Source organism: Schistocerca cancellata, chromosome 11 (genome assembly GCF_023864275.1).
Source record: "Schistocerca cancellata isolate TAMUIC-IGC-003103 chromosome 11, iqSchCanc2.1, whole genome shotgun sequence".
Classification (NCBI taxonomy): Eukaryota; Metazoa; Arthropoda; class Insecta; order Orthoptera; family Acrididae; genus Schistocerca; species Schistocerca cancellata.
Genome location: NC_064636.1, coordinates 49314144 through 49335719, shown reverse-complemented (window position 1 = coordinate 49335719; position 21576 = coordinate 49314144). Strand labels below are relative to the sequence as shown.

General features: G+C 45.6%; 1 protein-coding gene and 1 non-coding gene across 2 annotated transcripts in view; both read left to right on the top strand.

The window, feature by feature from the left end:
* The window catches only part of LOC126108950 (mucin-5AC-like), a 329782-nt gene extending 308853 nt beyond the window's left edge, over nucleotides 1–20929 (top strand). The window contains exons 14-15 of the mRNA XM_049914334.1: nucleotides 7736–7943; nucleotides 18943–20929. Coding sequence (XP_049770291.1) covers nucleotides 7736–7943; nucleotides 18943–19127 — 393 coding nt within the window. The 3' untranslated portion in view covers nucleotides 19128–20929. The remainder of the gene's footprint in view (nucleotides 1–7735; nucleotides 7944–18942) is intronic.
* Trnat-ugu (transfer RNA threonine (anticodon UGU)) lies at nucleotides 17360–17434 on the top strand. The gene has a single exon. It is a non-coding gene; the product is annotated as a tRNA-Thr (tRNA).
* Nucleotides 20930–21576: the final 647 nt, after the last annotated feature.

The following is a 21576-nucleotide window of genomic DNA, read 5'->3' as shown; positions in this document are numbered from 1 at the left end:
TACATCCTTCTGAATCTGTTTAGTGTATTCGTCTCTTGGTCTCCCTTTACGATTTTAACCCTCCACTCTGCCCTCCAATACTAAATTGGTGATCCCTTGATGCCTCAGAATATGCCCTACCAACTGATCCCTTCTTCTAGACAAGTTGTACCACAAATTTCTCTCCCATTCTATTCAGTACTACCTCATTACTTACGTGATCTACCCATCTAATCTTCAGCATTCTCCTGTAGCACCACATTTCGAAAGCTTCTATTCTCGTCTTGTCTAAACTATTTAGCGTCCACGTTTCACTTCCATACATGCCTACACTCCATACAAATACTATCAGGAACGACTTCCTGACACTTAAATCTATACGCGATGTTAAAAAATTTCTCTTCTTCAGAAACGCTTGCCATTGCCAGTCTACATTTTATATCTTCTCTACTTCGACCATCATCAGTTACTTTGCTCCCCAAATAGCAAAACTCCTTTACTACTTTAAGTGTGTCATTCCCTGATCTAATTCCCGCAGCATCACCCGATTTAATTCGACTAAATTCCATTATCCTCGTTTGGCTCTTGTTGATGTTCATCTTATATCCTCCTTTCAAGACACTGTCTTACCCGTTCAGTTGATCTTCCAGGTCCTTTGTTGTCTCTGACAGAATTACAATGTCATCGGCGATCCTCAAAGTTTTTATTTCTTCTCCGTGGACTTTAATTCCTACTCCGAATTTTTCTTTTGTTTCCTTTACTGCTTGCTCAGTATACAGATTGAATAACATTGGGGATAGGCTACAACCCTGTCTCACTCCCTTCCCAACAACTGCTTCCCTTTCATGCCATCTGGTTTCTGTACAAAGTGTATATAGCCTTTCGCTCCCTGTATTTTACTCCTGCCACCTTCAGAATTTGAAAGAGATTATTCCAGTAAACATTGTCATAAGCTTTCTCTATGTCTACAAATGCTAGAAACGTAGGTTAGTCTTTCGTTAATCTATTTTCTAAGATAAGTGTTAGGGTCAGTTTTGCCTCACGTGTTCCAATATTTCTACGGAATCCAAACTGATCTTCCCCGAGGTCGGCTTCTACCACTTTTTCCATTCGTCTGTAAAGAATTCGTGTTAGTATTTTGCAGCCGTGGTTTATTAAACTGATGGTTTGGTAATTTTCACATCTGTCAACACCTTCTTTCTTTGAGATTGGAATTATTATATTCTTCTTGAAGTCTGAGGGTATTTCGCCTGTCTAATACATCTTGCTCACCAGATGGTAGAGTTTTGTTAGGCCTGGCTCTACCAAGGCTGTCAGTAGTTCTAATGGAATGTTGTATACACCCGCGGCCTTGTTTCGACTTAGGTTTTTCAGTGCTCTGTCAAACTCTTCAAGCAAAATCATATCTCCTATTTCATCTTCATCTACATTCTCTTCCATTTCTATAATATTGTCCATTTCGCTTTTTAAATTTCCTAACCTACCTGCCCGATTAAGGGACCTGACATTCCACGCCCCGATCTGTAGAACGCCAGTTTTCTTTAAATCTGCATGACCTCGGGAAAAATTACGGTTGTAGTTTCCCCTTGCTTTCAGCCGTTCGCAGTTCCATCACAGCAAGGCCGTTTTGGTTAGTGTCACAAGACCAGATCAGTCAATCAACCAGACTGTTGCCCCTGAAACTACTGAAAAGGCTGCTGCCCCTCTTCACATACAAATGTTATAAATGCCAAAGTAGCTGTGTCTGTTATGCTTTCAGGACTAAACCGCTCGACCGATTTTGATGAAATTTGCTGGCAGACAGTTTGAATGCTGAGGAAGATCATAGGCTACTTTAGCAACATATTTATAGATCTGAAAAATATAAAGCGAAATATGGAACAGTAATTACTCTTTGAAAAACCTATTTACTCTTTGACTTTTGAACTTGCTACTGCTGCAGAAACAACAAAGAAAGCATGCCAAATTTAAACGAACGCAAAATCCCCAAGATTAGCAATCTTTTACAGAAGCTATAAATTTAGTTCGGACTTCAATGCGAGATGCTTCCAACATTTTCCGCAATGAAACTTAGTCTAGAAACCTGGCAGAAAATCGAGATTCTGGTGGCACGTAAATTATCCTAGCGGCAAGACACAATGCCTTCTCTGCCCAATAGCAATTCCGGTACTACAATTGACAGTGTTGCCAAAGCAGACTTACTAAACACAGCCTGCCGAATTTCCTTCACCAAAGAAGACGACGTGAAATATTCCAGAATTCTAAAGAAGAAGAGTTGCCAACATGAGTAAGTTAGAAGTAGATATCCTCGGAGTAGTAAAGCAGATTAATTAATGAACGCAAATCTTCAGATTCGAACTGTGTACCAATTAGGTCCCTTTCAGAGTATGCTGATGCAAAAGCTTCATACTTAACAATCATATACAACCCGCTCGCTCGACGAAAGATCCATACCGAAAGACTGGAATGTTGCGGCAGGTCACACCAACATTCAAGAAAGACAATTGGAGTAATCCACAAAATTACAGGCCCATATCATTAACTTCGATATGCGCCAGGATTTTGGAACATATGTTCTGTTCGAACATTATGAATTACCTCGAAGGCCGGCCGGTGTGGCCAAGCGGTTAAAGGCGCTTCAGTCTGGAACCGCGCGACCGCTACGGTCGCAGGTTCGAATCCTGCCTCGGGCATGGATGTGTGTGATGTCCTTAGGTTAGTTACGTTTAAGTAGTTCTAAGTTCTAGGGGACTGATGACCTCAGAAGTTAAGTCCCATAGTGCTCAGAGTCAATTACCTCGAAGAGAACAGACTATTGACAGACAGTCCACAAACAGTTAGAAACCATCGTTGTTGGTGTGGAACGCAGCTAGCTCCTTACAAGAGGTATTGAACACTATCGACTAGGCATTTCAAGCTGATTCCCTATTTCTAGATTTCCAGAAGGCTTTTGAACCGAACCACACAAGGGGTTTGTTGTGAAATTACGTACTTATGGTATAACGTCTCAGCTATGCGGCTGCATTATTGATTTCCTGTCAGAATGACCACAGTTCGTAATAACTGACAGAAAGCCATTGAGTGAAACAGAAGTGATTTCTGGCTTTCCCCAGTTCCTTATCTGTATTAACGATTTGGAAGACAATCTCAGCAGCCATCTTACTTTCTTTGCATATGATGCTGTCGTTTATCGTCTAGTAAAGTCATCAGAAGATCAAAAGAAATTGCAAACGGTTTAGAAAAGATATATTTACGGTGTAAAAATTGGCAGTTGACCGTAAAAAATGGAAAGAGTGAAGTCACCCACATCAGTGCTAAAAGAAATTCTTTAAATTTCGATTAAACGATAAATCTGTCAAATCTAGAGGCTGTCAATTCAACTAAATACCTAGGAGAGACAGGAAAAGACCTGGAAGGACAGTTGAACGGAATGGACAGTGTCTTGAAAGGAGGATATAAGATGAACATCAACAAAAGCAAAACGAGGATAATGGAATGTAGTCGAATTAAATCGGGTAATGCTGAGGGTATTAGATTAGGAAATGAAACGCTTAAAGTAGTAAAGGAGTTTTGCTATTTGGGGAGCAAAATAACTGACGATGGTCGTAGTAGAGAGGATATAAAATGTAGACTGGCAATGGCAAGCGTTTCTGAAGAAGAGAAATTTGTTAACATCGAGTATAGATTTAAGTGTCACGAAGTTGTTTCTGAAAGTATTTGTATGGAGTGTAGCCATGTATGGAAGTGAAACATGGGCGATAAATAGTTTGGACAAGAAGAGAAAAGAAGCTTTCGAAATGTGGTGCTACAGAAGAATGCTGAAGATTAGATGGGTAGATCACATAACTAATGAGGAAGTATTGAATAGGATTGAGGAGAAGAGGAGTTTGTGGCACAACTTGACAAGAAGAAGGGATCGGTTGGTAGGACATGTTCTGAGGCATCAAGGGATCACCAATTTAGTATTGGAGGGCAGCGTGGAGGGTAAAAATCGCAAAGGGAGACCAAGAGATGAATACACTAAGCAGATTCAGGAGGATGTAGGTCGCAGTAGGTACAGGATAGGTACAGGGAGTAGCATGGAGAGCTGCATCAAACCAGTTTCAGGACTGAAGACCACAACAACAACAACAACAACTAATATGGAGACTGCTACGGTCGCAGGTTCGAATCCTGCCTCGGGCATGGATGTGTGTTATGTCCTTAGGTTAGTTAGGTTTAAGTAGTTCTAAGTTCTAGGGGACTGATGACCTCTGAAGTTAAGTCCCATAGTGCTCAGAGCCATTTCAACCATTTCAACCAATATGGAGTTTTGAAAACAGGCCATTCTTTTTGAAAGATACTGTAGTCTAGCCATTCCTTGCCGGATATTATATTTAACTGTACGGTATCTCGTTCTTGTTTATTCGAGTGGTTCGTAATTTTAAATGATTTGTTTTGTCTTCCACGAATTTCAGTAAGAGTAACTAATAAGGAAATGTAGTTCTGCCTTGAAAAATCGCAACTTTTCTTGTGTTATTAGCTGTGCATGTTGCCGAAAAGTGTCGCCACATTCAGTGGGTTCTACATATTATCCTATTATTACATACTGGTGTTCACAAGTATTTCGTTCGAAAATGGTTCAAATGGCTCTGAGCACTATGGGACTTAACATCAGAGGTCATCAGTCCGCTAGAACTTAGAACTACTTAAACCTAACTAACCTAATGACATCACACACATCCATGCCCGAGGCAGGATTCGAACCTGCGACCGTAGCGGTCGCGCGGTTCCAGACTGAAGCGCCTAGAACCGCTCGGCCACTCCGGCCAGCCAAGTGTTTGGCATTCGCAGCAAAGCTACAATTACTTCCTTCTAGTATCTCGGGCTTTCGTGCTTCTAAAGGGCGTTTTCATATTAACGCAGACAAGAAAAATTACGTTTGCTCGAGGCAGAACCACATTTCCATGATTAGGAAGCAGACACGGCCGAGGAAACAACTTCGATCACAAAGTCCAGAATGAACTTTCAGTCTGCAGCGGAATATGTCCTGGAACACTAAAACTGTGTGCCCGACCTGGACGCGAACCCAGAACTTTTCACTTTTGGATGGCAAAAGCTACCAAAGTACTACGAATGAGCTACCAGAGTACGACTCACAAGCCGTCATTACAAATCTACTTCCAGCAGAACTTCATCCCCGAGAAACTTGTGGGACTAGCACTCTTGGAAGAAACGATATTGCAGAAACATGGTTTAGCCACAGCATGGCGGATGTTTCCAGAATTAAGACAGAAAGGAATCACAGACACTGGCTGCGAGTGAGCATTGAATGAAATTTTAAGATTTTCTGCAACTTGAAAACTCGTGCCAGCCAAGGATTCGGACCCAGATCCCCTGCTTAGAAGGCAGATGCTCTGACACTAAGCCGCATGGACATGGTGGCCGTGGCCGCTGCATGGACTATCCTAGCACACAGTATGTCAGGCCCAAATTGCCGACTTACTGGCACACTGTTAATGTAATCCGCCTTGTCCATTCTCCTCATTACTCGCAACATTTGAAAAGACACATATGTCCAAAAGAACAGACACCCCATATATGTATATATACACTCCTGGAAATTGAAATAAGAACACCGTGAATTCATTGTCCCAGGAAGGGGAAACTTTATTGACACATTCCTGGGGTCAGATACATCACATGATCACACTGACAGAACCACAGGCACATAGACACAGGCAACAGAGCATGCACAATGGCGGCACTAGTACAGTGTATATCCACCTTTCGCAGCAATGCAGGCTGCTATTCTCCCATGGAGACGATCGTAGAGATGCTGGATGTAGTCCTGTGGAACGGCTTGCCATGCCATTTCCACCTGGCGCCTCAGTTGGACCAGCGTTCGTGCTGGACGTGCAGACCGCGTGAGACGACGCTTCATCCAGTCCCAAACATGCTCAATGGGGGACAGATCCGGAGATCTTGCTGGCCAGGGTAGTTGACTTACACCTTCTAGAGCACGTTGGGTGGCACGGGATACATGCGGACGTGCATTGTCGTGTTGGAACAGCAAGTTCCCTTGCCGGTCTAGGAATGGTAGAACGATGGGTTCGATGACGGTTTGGATGTACCGTGCACTATTCAGTGTCCCCTCGACGGTCACCAGTGGTGTACGGCCAGTGTAGGAGATCGCTCCCCACACCATGATGCCGGGTGTTGGCCCTGTGTGCCTCGGTCGTATGCAGTCCTGATTGTGGCGCTCACCTGCACGGCGCCAAACACGCATACGACCATCATTGGCACCAAGGCAGAAGCGACTCTCATCGCTGAAGACGACACGTCTCCATTCGTCCCTCCATTCACGCCTGTCGCGACACCACTGGAGGCGGGCTGCACGATGTTGGGGCGTGAGCGGAAGACGGCCTAACGGTGTGCGGGACCGTAGCCCAGCTTCATGGAGACGGTTGCGAATGGTCCTCGCCGATACCCCAGGAGCAACAGTGTCCCTAATTTGCTGGGAAGTGGCGGTGCGGTCCCCTACGGCACTGCGTAGGATCCTACGGTCTTGGCGTGCATCCGTGCGTCGCTGCGGTCCGGTCCCAGGTCGCCGGGCACGTGCACCTTCCGCCGACCACTGGCGACAACATCGATGTACTGTGGAGACCTCACGCCCCACGTGTTGAGCAATTCGGCGGTACGTCCACCCGGCCTCCCGCATGCCCACTATACGCCCTCGCTCAAAGTCCGTCAACTGCACATACGGTTCACGTCCACGCTGTCGCGGCATGCTACCAGTGTTAAAGACTGCGATGGAGCTCCGTATGCCACGATGCCACGGCAAACTGGCTGACACTGACGGCGGCGGTGCACAAATGCTGCGCAGCTAGCGCCATTCGACGGCCAACACCGCGGTTCCTGGTGTGTCCACTGTGCCGTGCGTGTGATCATTGCTTGTACAGCCCTCTCGCAGTGTCCGGAGCAAGTATGGTGGGTCTGACACACCGGTGTCAATGTGTTCTTTTTTCCATTTCCAGGAGTGTAATTAAAGCGAGATAGCCAGTGGTCTCTTCAGTGCAGATGCACTGCAGGCTTGAACTCTTACGGCAATTGGCGAAGTGCTGCGAGTAATGAGGATAATGGGCAAGGGGCACCACGTCAGTACTGTGTTATTAGTGAGAATTTGAGCCTGATGGAAGGTGTGCTAGAGTAGTCCTTGCAGCTGGGATGACCAGTAATCAGAGCATCTGCTAGTAAACAGGGGACCCGGGTTCGAATCCCAGTCTGGCACAAATTTTCGACTTTCTCCACTGATTTCAATCAATACCCACTCGCGGCCAGTGCCTCAATTGTGGAAACCCCCCCCCCCCCCAAGCTGTTGCTAGTCCATGTCGCCTCATGCCCTTTCTTCTAGCAGTGCTAGTTTGGTATGTTTCACATTAAAACTTCTGTGAACTTTGGAAGGTAAGAGATGAAATACTGGCGGAGGTAGAGTTGTAAGGACGGGTCGTGAGTCGTGCTAAGGTCGCTCTGTCGGTACAGCAGTTGCCCACGAGAGCCAAAGGTCCCGTGTTCGAGTTCCGATCCGGAACACAGTCTTAATCTGCCAGGAAGTTTGGCCATCACGAGTAGAGTCCGTTGCCAGTGGACTCGCCAAATCCATTATTTACTGCCAAACGAGGAGCCTGAAGGCAGCCGCAGAAGAGAGAGGGAGGTACCCGCAGCGTTTCGGCAGGGACGAGGGCGCCATCATCAGGAGGGGCTTTCCCGTTCGCAGGAGTCGAGCCCGGCGACGGCGGCGGACGCGCTGAGCAAGCTGCGCCAGCGGCCGCGCCTGCGCGTGCAGCCCGCCTCCAGGGCGCCCGCCCCCGCCGCCCCCGCGCGCCGAGGCCTTCCGCGCACCGGCGCCGCGCTGGCGCGCAGGCCGGCCGCCCCCGCCGCCTCCACCGCCGCCCCCGAGGACGCTGAGGAGCACGAGGCGCAAGGTGAGCGGTTCCCTGCAGATTCCTCTTCTCGCAATTAAATCTGGTAGCTTTCTCTCTGATGGACTCGCAGCACTTATAACGAGGGCTATCCACAAAGTACATTACGTTTTGGAATTAAAAATAAATAAAGTATTGGAAATTTTTTTATTATATACAGATGAAAGCCACACTTAAATACTACTTTTCTACATAGTTGCCATTTAAATTAAAGCACTTATCGTAGCGATGGACGAGCTTGGAAATTCCTTCGGCGTAAAATTCGGCCGCCTGCGCCTTCAACCACGTGGCTACTTCTTCTCGAAGCTGTGCGTCGTCATCAAAACGCTGCATAGCCAACCACTTCTTCATTGCTGGGAATAAGTGGAAGTCGCTCAGTGCCAGGTCGGGACTGTACGGCGGACGAGGAAACGACTCCCACTTAAAAGATTCGAGAACTTCACGAGTGGCATTTGCCGTGTGGGCCCGGGCGTTGTCGTGAATCAGCAAGAACTTTGAGCCCAACTTTCCCCTGCGCTTGTTTTGTATTGCTCTTCTGAGGTTGTGCAGAGTTTGGCAATACCTTTGAGACTTTATTGTAGTGCCTCTTTCCAGGAAATCCACAAAAATCACACCTTTTCTGTCCCAAAAGACAGTCGCCATCACCTTCCTTGCCGACATTGTCTGCATGCATTTCTTGGGTTTTTGGGGGGAATTTGTGTGCCCCCACTGCATTGACTGCAATTTTGTCTCGCAGTTCACATGCTTAACCCACGTTTCGTCACCAGGAACGATGCGATCGAGTAAGGAGTCGCCATCTTCCTCGTAAGCGTCCAAAACCATTAACGCTGCAGCCATTCGCTGAATTTTGTGAATCTCTGTCAAGATTTTTGGTATCCATCTTGCACAAAATTTGTGGTAACCGAGCTTTTCGGTAATGATTTCGTGCAACAAACTTCGTGAAATGTGTGGAAAACTCATAGAGAGTTCCGTTATTGTGAAATTGCGGTTTTCACGGACCGCGGCATCGACATTTTCGACAAGTTCGGCAGTCACCATGCTGGGTCTTCCACTTCGCTCTTCGTCGTGAACGTTAGTTCGGCCATATTTAAATTTTATGACCCAGTGACGCACTCCACCTTCAGTGATTATGTTGTCCCCATACACTTCACAAAGCTGCCGATAGATTTCTATCGGTGTACAGTTTTTTGCAGTCAGAAACCTTATTACAGCACGCACTTCACACTTCGCGGCGGCGATTACCAGCAGCTAGACGAGGGGGTTAACTGTCTCCTGTGCAGAGGGAACCATTAGCATCACAACACTACAGATTGCATTTCAGTGGTGTCATTACCAGGAATCACGGGCTGCTCAAAAATGGTGTCATACTGCACTGCCATAGATTACTGTCATCAGTTAGTATTGCCGCAACCTAAGGAGATGTGGCATTATTCGTTTTGGAGAGACACTGCAGTGTTACTATCGTGGGAAGCAATCAGCTTATACATCAGGTCACAGCTGCTAGTGACTGAGTGAACTCTGAGGCCACAATGGTAGGCCACCCACATCCTGCATCCTCATGCGTTACCTCTCATGCGACAGTATCACAGTACCATTTTTCAACAGAACAATGCTCGGCCGTATGTGGAATGTGCCACTATGAATTGTCTGTGAGGCACTCCGGTGACCAGCAAGATCCCTAGCTCTACCTCCAGTGGAACGTTTGTGGGACCAGTTCAGATGTCAGCTCTATTCCAGCACGAACAGCCAGGATATCAACCATCAGTTAGGCCCACCCCGTTAGCCGAGCAGTCTAACGCACGGATTTTCCAGAGAGGGAAGGAGCGCCTGTCCCCGGTACGAATCCGCCTGGCGCACTTGTGTCGAGGTCCGGTGAGCCAGCCAGTCTGTGGATGGTTTTTAGGCGGTTTTCCATCTGCTTCGGTGAATGTGGGCTGGTTCCCCTCATTCCACCTAAGCTACACTATGTCAGCAATTGCTGCACAAACAAGTTCCCCATGTACGCCGTACACCACCATTACTCTAACACGCAAACGTAGGGGTTACGCTCATCTGCTGTGAGACGTTCCCGGGGAGGGGGGAGTCCACTGGGGGCCGAACCGTACAATAACCCTGGGTTCGGTGTGGGGCAGGGGAGGGGTGAAGTCGGCATGGGGTTGTGGAGCACTGAGGCTGCAGCGAGGACAGACCCTCTCCATCGTTTCTAGGTCCTCGGTTAACATACAACATACAACGATCAGTTACAGACGTTGTGGCGGGGGGGAGAGGAGGGGGAGGGAACCTTGCGTCTTGCTTTATGACACCCTTCCCAACCGAATCAGTGCATACATCGAGCCCAGAGGTAACGCAATGTCATAGTGACAAATCGCCTCATACTGTAAATTTGAGCCGAGTTTGTAATCACTGAAATAAAATCAACGTATCCTCTCAACCAATGAAGTTTCATTTCGGTTCCTCCTCCCTTCCGGGTTTTATTTTTCTGTCAGGCGATGTAGTTCACCCCTCTGGGACACTTACGAAATCAGAGCAATAGAGGCGAATGAGGAGGTCCCGTGTGCAACTTCTGGAGAGGCCAGTCTCAATTCTTCGCCAGCCAATGGCGCAGTTCCCAGATGCACTACGGCAGGAGTCTTAAGGGTTGTAGGCGAAACATTAGTAACGACAGAAGTGTGGGTTAGGTTTTGATCAGTGCTGAACTAGCCGAATGATTACGGCAGCTGCTTTCATGAAGTAGCAATCAGGATTGCCGTCCCTCTCGGGCACATACAATGACGGAGTATAAATAGCAACAGCAAAAAATAATTAATGTTGAGTAATGAAATTTCGGGAGTGCATTTGTCTAGGTAACATAGCTAAGTCGTTAACACTCAAAATCACAAATTAATGTGCGCCAGATAAGTCATCACAAATGTGAAATTAATAACCGGTGTAACCATCAGAACGTTGAATGCGAGCATGCATTCGGTTGAAGAGGTGCCAGATGTCAGTTTTTGGCATGGAGTTCCATGCCTGTTGCACTTGGTCAATGAATTCAGGGACTGTTAACGCAGTTTGTCGATGAAGCAGGAGTTGTCCGATGATGTCCCGTATGTGCTCGACTGGAGACAGATCTGGTCATCTAGCAGGCCTAGGCAACGTCTCTACGCTGTGTAGACCATGCTGGGCTAGAACGGCGGTAGGTGAGCGAGCGTTATCCACTTGGAAAACACCCCCTGGAACGCCGTTAATGAATGGCAGCACAACAGGTCGAATCAACAAACTTAAGTTCAGTCTTGGAGGAGTCAGGGTGTGTAGGCTAACAATGAGAGTACTCCTGCTGTCATACGAAATCGCGCCCCAACACACGGGCAGGTGGGCTACAATGGCGGTAGGTGATAGATCGTTATCCTGTTGGAAAACACCCCCGGAACGCCGTTAATGAATGGCAGCACAACAGGTCGAATCACCAAATTTAAGTTTAGTCTTGGAGGAGTCAGGGTGTGTAAAATAGCAAGGAGAGTGCTCCTGCTGTCATACAAAATCGCGCTCCAACACATGAGCAGGTAGGCTACAATGGCGGTAGGTGAGCGAGCATTATCCTGTTGGAAAACACCCCCCGGAACGCCTTTCATGAATGGCAGCACAACAGCTCGAATCAGCAATCTTAATTTCAGTCTTGGAGGAGTCAGGGTGTGTAGGATAACAACGAGAGTACTCTTGCTGTCATACGATATCACACCCCAACACACAGGCAGGTGGGCTACAATGGCGGTAGGTGAGTAAGCGTTATCCTGTTGGAAAACTCCTCCCGGAGTGATGTTAATGAATGGCAGCACAACAGGTCGGATCAGCAAATTTTAGTCTTGGAGGAGTGAGGGTGTGTAGGATAACAACGAGAGTACTCCTGCTCTCATACGAAATCGCGCCCCAACACACAGGCAGGTGGGCTACAATGGCGATAGGTGAGCGATCGTTATCCTGTTGGAAAATACCCCCTGGAACGCCGTTAATGAATGGCAGCACAACAGATCGAATCACCAGATTGAAGTTCAGTCTTGGAGGAGTCAGGGTGTGTAAGATAACAAGGAGAGTGTGCGATATGAAATCGCGCCCCAACACACAGGCAGGTTGATTGCAGGCCCTGAACTGGCCTCCTTCTAACCATAGCTGGCACCGAGGCAGTACCAGCTGTCATCGCAAAACGTAACAGACCTCCACTCTGCCCTCCATGACCTCTCGCTTGGCACTACTGAACTCGCAAATAGAGATATTTTGTGGTCAGGGCGTCTGGCTATGAGCTGTCCTGGAAGTAAGCAATTTGTAACAGTCCGTTCTGCCACTGTGGTGCCCAACTGCTGCTCAGTTTGCTGCTGCAGATGCAGTACGACTCGTTAGCGCCGTAGGCCGAAAACGATGGTCTTCCCTCTCGGTAGTGCTGTGTGGCCGTCTGGAGCCCAGTCTTCATGCGACCGTACGTTCTCGTGACCACCGCTGCCAGCATTCATATACAGCTATACATTCCTGCCAAGACGTTCTGCAGTATCGCAGAAGGAACACCCAGCTTCTCGTAGCCCTATCACATGACCTTGTAATGATCCCGATAGGAGGGAAAAGAAGTATGGAAGTATACGATACTGAGAATAAATTACCATTTTTCAGTAAATTAAACTCAAATTAGTTAAATTTCATATGAGTGCAATTATGATGCAATGTTTTTCAATGTCTTTAATATCTAATATTTCGATCCAAAAGAGATTGCAAAAGCAAAGTACATTTATTTAAACTGTTTTAACACGAATATTTCATTAGGAACTGTTATGTTTAGCTCACACAGGCTTATTCAAAGTGTCAACATATGTAACTACGAAATTGCTCGTTATAAAATTTGGCCAGGAAAACCTGATTATTCACTACACTTAGTATGAAAAACAAATAAGTTTATTAATACTTTTGTTCTGTATACTCACGTAATTTACAGGTTTGCACTTTTTAACCCCAATATTATGCAAATGAGAAAGGTCATATTCAACACTTTGTAATCCAGCTATTTCAATTGGCTGTCACTTGTAATTATTTGTAAAATGCTCCATTTATGTTTTTAATCCAAACACCTGACAAGGGAACCTCCCCATCGCACCCCCCTCATATTTAGTTATAAGTTGGCACAGTGGATAGGCCTTGAAAAACTGAACACAGATCAATCGAGAAAACAGGAAGAAATTGTGTGGAACTATGAAAAAAATTAGTAAAATATACAAACTGAGTAGTCCATTTGAAGATAGGCAACATCAAGGACAATGGGTGTCAAGGAGCGCCGTGGTCCCGTGGTTGGCGAGAGCAGCTACAGAACGAGAGGGCCTAGGTTCAAGTCTTCCCTCGGGTGAAAAGTTCAATTTTTTATTTTCAGTTTAAGTGACAAACTCTTATGTTTTCATCACTTTTTTGGGAGTGATTATCATATCCACAAGAAAACCTAAATCGGGCAATGTAGAAGAATCTTTTTACCCATTCGTTAAGTGTACAAGTTAGGTGGGCCGACAACATATTCCTGTCATGTGACGCACACGCCGTCACCAGTGTCGTATAGAATATATCAGACGTGTTTTCCTATGGAGGAATCGGTTGACCTATGACCTTGCGATCAAATGTTTTCGGTTTCCATTGGAGAGGCGCGTCCTTTCGTCTACTAATCGCACGGTTTTTCGGTGCGGTCGCAAAACACAGACACTAAACTTATTACATTGAACAGAGACGCCAATGAACGAACGGACAGATCATAACTTTGCGAAAATAAAGAAAGTAAAATTTTCAGTCTGGGGAAGACTTGAACCAAGGACCTTTCGTTCCGCAGCTACTCACACTAACCACGGGACCACGACGCACCTGACCCCACATTCTCCTCGATGTTGCTTATGTTCCGCATGGACTACTCAGTTTGTACATTTTATTAATTTTTTTCATAGTTCCACACAACTTCTTCCTGTTTTCTCGATTGATCTGTGTTCAGTTTTTCAAGGCCTATCCACTGTGCCAACTTATAACTAAATCTGAAGGGGGTGCGATGGGGAGGTTCCCTTGTGAGCACCAGAATCATTCGTAACTATTTCATGTAAATAATTAATTTAATAACAATTTAACTGACTCTAAAAAAAAGAGATAATTTGTTGATCTCTTTGGAAGGTTATAAATACGAGCACTGTCAAAGACCGGCAGGCAGTGGGCTCTGTGTAGTTGTGAAAGTCACGTCGGTCAGTGTTTTTAGGTCCGGATAATACCACAGAGTAAATATCTCTGGAGTGAGCATTGAGTTATGCGCATGTTGTCAACATTAAACCAGGATTGTCACGTGTTTTCGGGACTTCGCTGTGCATGTGTGCTTTCTGCAGCGTTTGAAGTTTATGATATCAAGAGTTTTTGTTGTGTTTACCGTTTGTTGATAGCGTAATAGCGGTAGTGAATTACTGTTGTTGCTACGGATGCAAAGAAAAATATGTGAAAGGATGGATAGTAACTTTCCATTGGTACATACCATGTAGCTCTAATTATAGTTATCATATTAGTAAGAAACACTGTATATGTTTAAAAATTTCGAGACGCATTATAATTAAGGCTTGTTTTTGTAGACCTATTTTTCTACGATTTCATCACTATACAATCGATATTACAGCTCGTACAAAAGCTTACAAAAATTCGCTTCCTCGCGTAAATTTGCTAGTGGAATAGGAAAGGTAATGGTTAGTTGTTTCAGCAAATACTATCCTCCATGCATTTATCAGTGACTTGTCGATTATATATTTAGATTACTGAGTCTACTATTTATTTAATGAACTGGGACCAAGTACGTAAAATGCGTTAAATAAATACTTAAAAGTGTCAACAGTAAGAAAAATTGTGCGTTAGGTCGCAAAAACGAGAAAATAAATGCGCAGAAATAGCAGAAAAAAAGGACGAATAAGCAGGGATATAATCGCTAATGTGTGGCAAATTCGGTGTTTTTCGGACACTTGCAAAAGTACTAGCGTACTGTCAAGTCGTTTTGCAAGACTATCACTGCAAAAATGTACGTCAGGCTCTGTAATACTATACAGTGCCGTATCATACCGAAAACTACCAAAAATCGAGTGCATCTGAACTGTGACACCTATCGCAAAGAAGCAGAATGCAATATCACTTGCCCTTAAAAGTTACGTAGCTGGTTTATTCCCGGTATCAAATGGATACTGTTAAAATGTCTGCGCAACATTTATAAATAATCCACGATACGTACGAAAAGAATCCGTCTCTACTAGGGATGTAGTGACATTCTAAATATACAGGGCGCTATACGGACAAACACACGACGTCCCGAGAACACGTGACCAGGCCGACAATGTATGTTGACAACACAAAATCTGTTCTGCGCATGTGAATGCTCACTCCAGAGATATTTACTCTATGGATAATTCCATTGTATGTAAAAATGTGTGGATCGCAGAACCAAAGAGGTTGATGCACAAGATGTAACTGTTTTGTCAGAGACGCCATGTAAACTTTACGTGTGTTTTTTAAAGAGGAATAAAAACGCGTGATGACCTTTTTTAAAAATTCGGACCTCTTATAAATATACAGGGTGAGTCACCTAACATTACCGCTGGATATATTTCGTAAACCACATCAAATACTGACGAATCGATTCCACAGACCGAACGTGAGGAGAGGGGCTAGTGTAATTGGTTAATACAAACCATACAAAAATGCACGGAAGTATGTTTTTTAACACAAACCTACGTTTTCTTAAGTGGAACCCCGTTAGTTTTGTTAGCACATCTGAACATATAAACAAATACGTAATCAGTGCCGTTTGTTGCATTGTAAAATGTTAATTACATCCGGAGATATTGCAACCTAAAGTTGACGCTTGAGTACCACTCCTCCGCTGTTCGATCGTGTGTATCGGAGAGCACCGAATTACGTAGGGATCCAAAGGGAACGCTGATGGACCTTAGGTACAGAAGAGACTGGAACAGCACATTACGTCCACATGCTAACACCTTTTCATTGGTCTTTTTCACTGACGCACATGTACATTACCATGAGGGGTGAGGTCCACGTTCGACGGACGTTTCATAGGACGTGGAGGACGCATAAATTGGCCAGCCAGTTCTCCTGATCTTACACCTCTGGACTTCTTTGTGTGGGGTACGTTAAAGGAGAATGTGTACCGTGATGTGCCTACAACCCCAGAGGATATGAAACAATGTATTGTGGCAGCCTGCGGCGACATTACACCAGATGTGCTGCGGCGTGTACGACATTCATTACACCAGAGATTGAAATTGTGTGCAGCAAATGATGGCCACCACATTGAACATCTATTGGCCTGACATGTCGGGATACACTCTATTCCACTCCGTAATTGAAAACGGAAACGACGTGTGTACGTGTACCTCACCCCTCATGGTAATGTACATGTGCTTCAGTGAAAAAGACCAATGAAAAGGTGTTAGCATGTGGACGTAATGTGCTGTTCCAGTCTCTTCTGTACCTAAGGTCCATCAGCGTTCCCTTTGGATCCCTACGTAAGTCGGTGCTCTCCGATACACACGATCGAACAGCGGAGGAGTGGTACTCAAGCGTCTAGGTTACAATATCTCCGGATGTAATTAACATTTTACAATGCATTAAACGGCACTGATTACGTATTTGTTTATACGTTCAGATGTGCTAACAAAACTAATGGGGTTCCATTTTAAAAAAACGTAGGTTTGTGTTAAAAAACATACTTCCGTGCATTTTTTTTAATGGTTTGTATTAACCAATTACACTAGCCCGTCTCCTCACGTTCGGTCTGTGGAATAGATTCGTCAGTATTTGATGTGGTTTACGAAATGTATCCAGCGGTAACGTTTGGTGACTCACACTGTATAATACCCTAGACAACAAAAGTGAAGAGCCATAAACTTTATCTTTGAAACAGTATTATTGAGCGGTGTGACGACCACCCTGCGAACATCTTTGAAATGTTTTGATGAGAAGTTATATTCTCCTAAAGCATGCCACATTTTATTTACTAACATAAAACTGAATTTTCATCATATTAAGGCAGGGGGCCGTTATAACCTCTTTGAAACTCAGTGGGGTGTTGATAATGACGTCTTTGGCGCTTTAAAGGCATTCTTGACTAAATTATATGAATATGGTATCTGCTCTTTCGGACATGTCCAAAAGAACAGATACCATCTTCATATAGTTAAGGCTAACCGGCCATTTACCTTACTCTTCTGTGCTGGATGCACACTCATTCCCCGAACTCTTACGGGACTCGGTGAGATTGTCTGCCGTGACTGAAGAGTGTAATGGGCAGGGGTACTACGAATGTAGTGTGCGGACAATAAGCTGGGACTGTGGGTCTCACGGGGAGCGTGCAAGGGATAAATCCCTGTAGTCGCTCTATGCTCTGTGCCCTTTGTGGCTCAGATGGATAGAGCGTCTGCCATGTGAGCAGGAGATCCTGGGTTCGAGTCCCAGTTGGGGCACACATTTTCAACTGTCCCTGTTGATGTATATCAGTGCCTGTCGACAGCTTAGGTTCTTGCTTTAATTATCATTCCATTCTTGAGTAAGATCAATCACGTCCAATGTTAAAGCTACCTAACGCTCACCGCGGTTACAGTGTTATTCAGAGCAAATGTGATTTACTTCCTCACAATAGCGCCACTAACACCGCTCTTAGGGTGCTGAATTTAAGTAGCCATCATCTTTCAGATGTAGGAACACGGCTAACAGCTCCTTCTTGGTGTTCCATACACCTGAATGGTTACTGCCAGTATCATTTCATGCCACTGCACCGCCGCAACTCCATCGGCATCGATACATTACACTGCGTTTGAGCGCACTTAATTCACTTAAGTTCAGTTAACCAGTTTGGATTCCGGAGAAATATGGGAACACGCGAGGAAACCCTGGGCCTACGACTTCTCTTTGAAGACAAGTCAAGAAAAGGCAAACCTACGTTTGTGGCATTTGTAGAATTAGAGAAAGCTTTTAACAGTGTTGACTGGAATACTGACTTTGAAATTCTGAAGGTGCAGGGGTAAAATACAGGGAGCAAAAAGGCTGTTTATGTTCTGTACAGAAACCAGAGGGCAGTTATGAGAATCGAGAGGAAGCAGTGTTTGGGAGTGGGAGGGGTTTTAGCCTATTCCCGATGTTATTCAGTCTGTACATTGAACATGCAGTAAAGGAAACCAAAGAAAAATTTTTGAGTAGGGATCAAAGTTCAGGGAAAAGTAATAAAAACTTTGAGGTTTGCCGATGACATCGTAATTCTGTCAGAGGCAGGAAAGGACTTGGAAGAGCAGCTGCACGGAATTGAAATTATCTTGAAATGGGGATATTAAGATGAGCATCAACAAAAGCAAACCGAGGATAATGGAATGTAGTTCAATTAAATCAGGTGATGCTGAGCGAGTTAGATTAGGAAATGAGACAGTAGATGAGTTTTGCTCTTTCGGCAGCAAAATAACTGATGATGGCTGAAATAGACAGGACATAAAATGTAGACTGGCAATGACAAGAAAAAGCGTTTCTTAGGAAGAGAAATTTGCTAACGTCGTGTGTAGATTTAAGTGTTAGGAAGTCATTTCTGAAAGTATTTGTATGGACTGTAGCGACGTGATGGTTAATAAACATTTTAGGCAAAAAGAGAAGTTTTTGAAATGTGGTACTGCAGAAGAATGCTGAAGGTTAGGTGGGTAGATCGTGTAACTAATGAGGAGGCTCAGAACAGAATTGGGGAGCAAAGAAATTTGTGGCAAAACCTGATTAGCAGAAGGGATTGGTAGGTAGGGAGGGAAGAGTGTGGAGGTGAAAATCGTAAACAAGGGATGAATACAGTAAGCAGGTTGAGATAGGTATAGATTGCAGTAGTTAACCAGAGGTGAAGAGGCTTCCACAGGACAGAGTATCATGGATGGCTGCACAAACCAGTCTGTGGCCTGAAGACCACAACAACAATGACACAGTCCTGTACCTGTCGTTACAGAGTCAGCAGAGAAGTCGGCCAGCGAGGAGCCGCCCGCCCCCGCCGCCCCCGAGTCGGCGGACAGCGCAGCCCCGGCGGCAGAGCCCGCCCCCACGACGCCCGCCTCCGGCCTGAGCCGCCTCCTGGCCAAGCGCCGGCCGCTGGTTCGCCGCCCCCAGCCGCAGGCAGCAGCAGCTACGGCCTAGGCGTCCAGCTGCCTCATCTCGCCGCGAGGAGCCACAGTCGCACGTCTCACAGACGACCCCGACGATCCCCCCCCCGCTCCTCCTTCCCATAGCCCCCCCCCCATCCCGGCACCTAGCCGACCCCCTCCAACCCGCCGCCTAACCCTGCCAAATTTCCCACATGCTCCTCCTACTGTGGGGGTCTCTCCACCCACTAGACCTACACACGAGTCAGTAGCAGACGTCGCAACTCGACCGGTGTCCCAAAGGCGATGATCACAATTTTGTTACAAACGTTGAGGTGGACCGACTACACAAAGCAGACTTGTCTCCAAACACTCTGTATCATAATTAAGTTTCTCTCGAAGAAACATGCCAGATGGTACTATCCTATCCTTCCCAACCTGCTTATGTTCCACAGACCAGGTGGAATATCTAGCAGTTTGTTTCGAACACATGAGCGGTGGTGTCTACAGAAATCTCAAGTCAATAATGAGAGAAAGTTGAATATATCCATCTTCCATGTGCAGCCACAGCAGATCTGGTGAATTGTCAAACCAGCACCTTCATACTTCATCAAACTATATTAAATTCCTTCTACATCCAAACGACTCCAATTGACTCATTCTTTGTACAGACAGTGATGGCGTCTCTTATCAGTTCACTGGTCCTCCTCAACATATTACAACCAATTTCGTAATCTTGAAAGTTGAACTCCATCTGGGCATAGTTTTAGCTTCTTATTTACCAAATTTTTCTATCACGGAATATCCCAAAACAACGTCCAGCTTCACTTGTAAAAAAACAAATGGCACAACCTTGACTCTGAGATGGGGTTCAAATGGGATAAAACCATGGAGCTAGCGCTGACCTCACTCCACATTTAAACCCATCATCTTTCTCGAAATAGGCAACCCTTATGCGTGAATGAAAGGCGCAAAATGCAAACAAGCGCTAGCTCTTATGATCTCAAACTGCCGAAACGTGCAGATGCTTTCTGCTCTGCCCGATTTACTAACTCAAACTGTAAATAAGTATACTGGTCTTCGCAGACGATATATAGAATTTGGCGTGGCAGGGGGCGTTGAGGACATCGACACAGCCTCACAGTACTGTTCCCTTCAGAGGACTGGTGTGGCCAGCTGGGAATAGTACTGTCAGTTATTTCTACTGGAGACTTAAAATCGTGACAGGAGAAGGACTCTGAAAATACACAACTCTCACTCTTGAAGTGACTGATGTAAAATTAGACCGCTCACCTGATTTTAATCCCGATGTTTACTGGTACACTTGACGAATTTATGTCATGACCATAGTCCTTCCTCTAGCAAAATCTTTACTTTTCATCCTGCACAACCCGACTCTCCCTGCCATTACCTCAGCCCTGGAATGAGCCTGATGGACACACACACACACACACACACACACACACACGCACACACGCACACACGCGTACTCCCAGATGAGGCACCACTGCATCCCACAGCGGTTCTCCTTGGACCCTAGCTATGAGGGACACGCAGGTGCCCGTACTATTCCTCCTGATGAGCCACTATCCCGTCCCCCTCCCTCGTTACTGGGACCCCTATTATTACTATTACTATTATAGTTTTTGCTACTAGTACTAGCACCATGCACTGGCTGGTGTTCGTTTTACTCGTGAGTGTGCAGCCCTGCCCTGAGCTGCCAGTGTGAAAGTGCCAAGACTCTTCTTATTGTTTGTTTTTATTGTCTCCCTCTCCTCATTATTTTTGTACATATTGTATTTCCACACTTGATGCATTGAATTGATTGAGAGGAATAAAACATATTATTACAACTTACTTTGTCTCTTTACATTCTCCTCTAAATGGTATGCTAATCTTTCATCCATAATTGGGCATTTTGCAAACACATGTTTACTTATATACACTCCTGGAAATTGAAATAAGAACACCGTGAATTCATTGTCCCAGGAAGGGGAAACTTTATTGACACATTCCTGGGGTCAGATACATCACATGTTCACACTGACAGAACCACAGGCACATAGACACAGGCAACAGAGCATGCACAATTTCGGCACTAGTACAGTGTATATCCACCTTTCGCAGCAATGCAGGCTGCTATTCTCCCATGGAGACGATCGTAGAGATGCTGGATGTAGTCCTGTGGAACGGCTTGCCATGCCATTTCCACCTGGCGCCTCAGTTGGACCAGCGTTCGTGCTGGACGTGCAGACCGCGTGAGACGACGCTTCATCCGGTCCCAAACATGCTCAATGGGGGACAGATCCGGAGATCTTGCTGGCCAGGGTAGTTGACTTACACCTTCTAGAGCACGTTGGGTGGCACGGGATACATGCGGACGTGCATTGTCCTGTTGGAACAGCAAGTTCCCTTGCCGGTCTAGGAATGGTAGAACGATGGGTTCGATGACGGTTTGGATGTACCGTGCACTATTCAGTGTCCCCTCGACGATCACCAGTGGT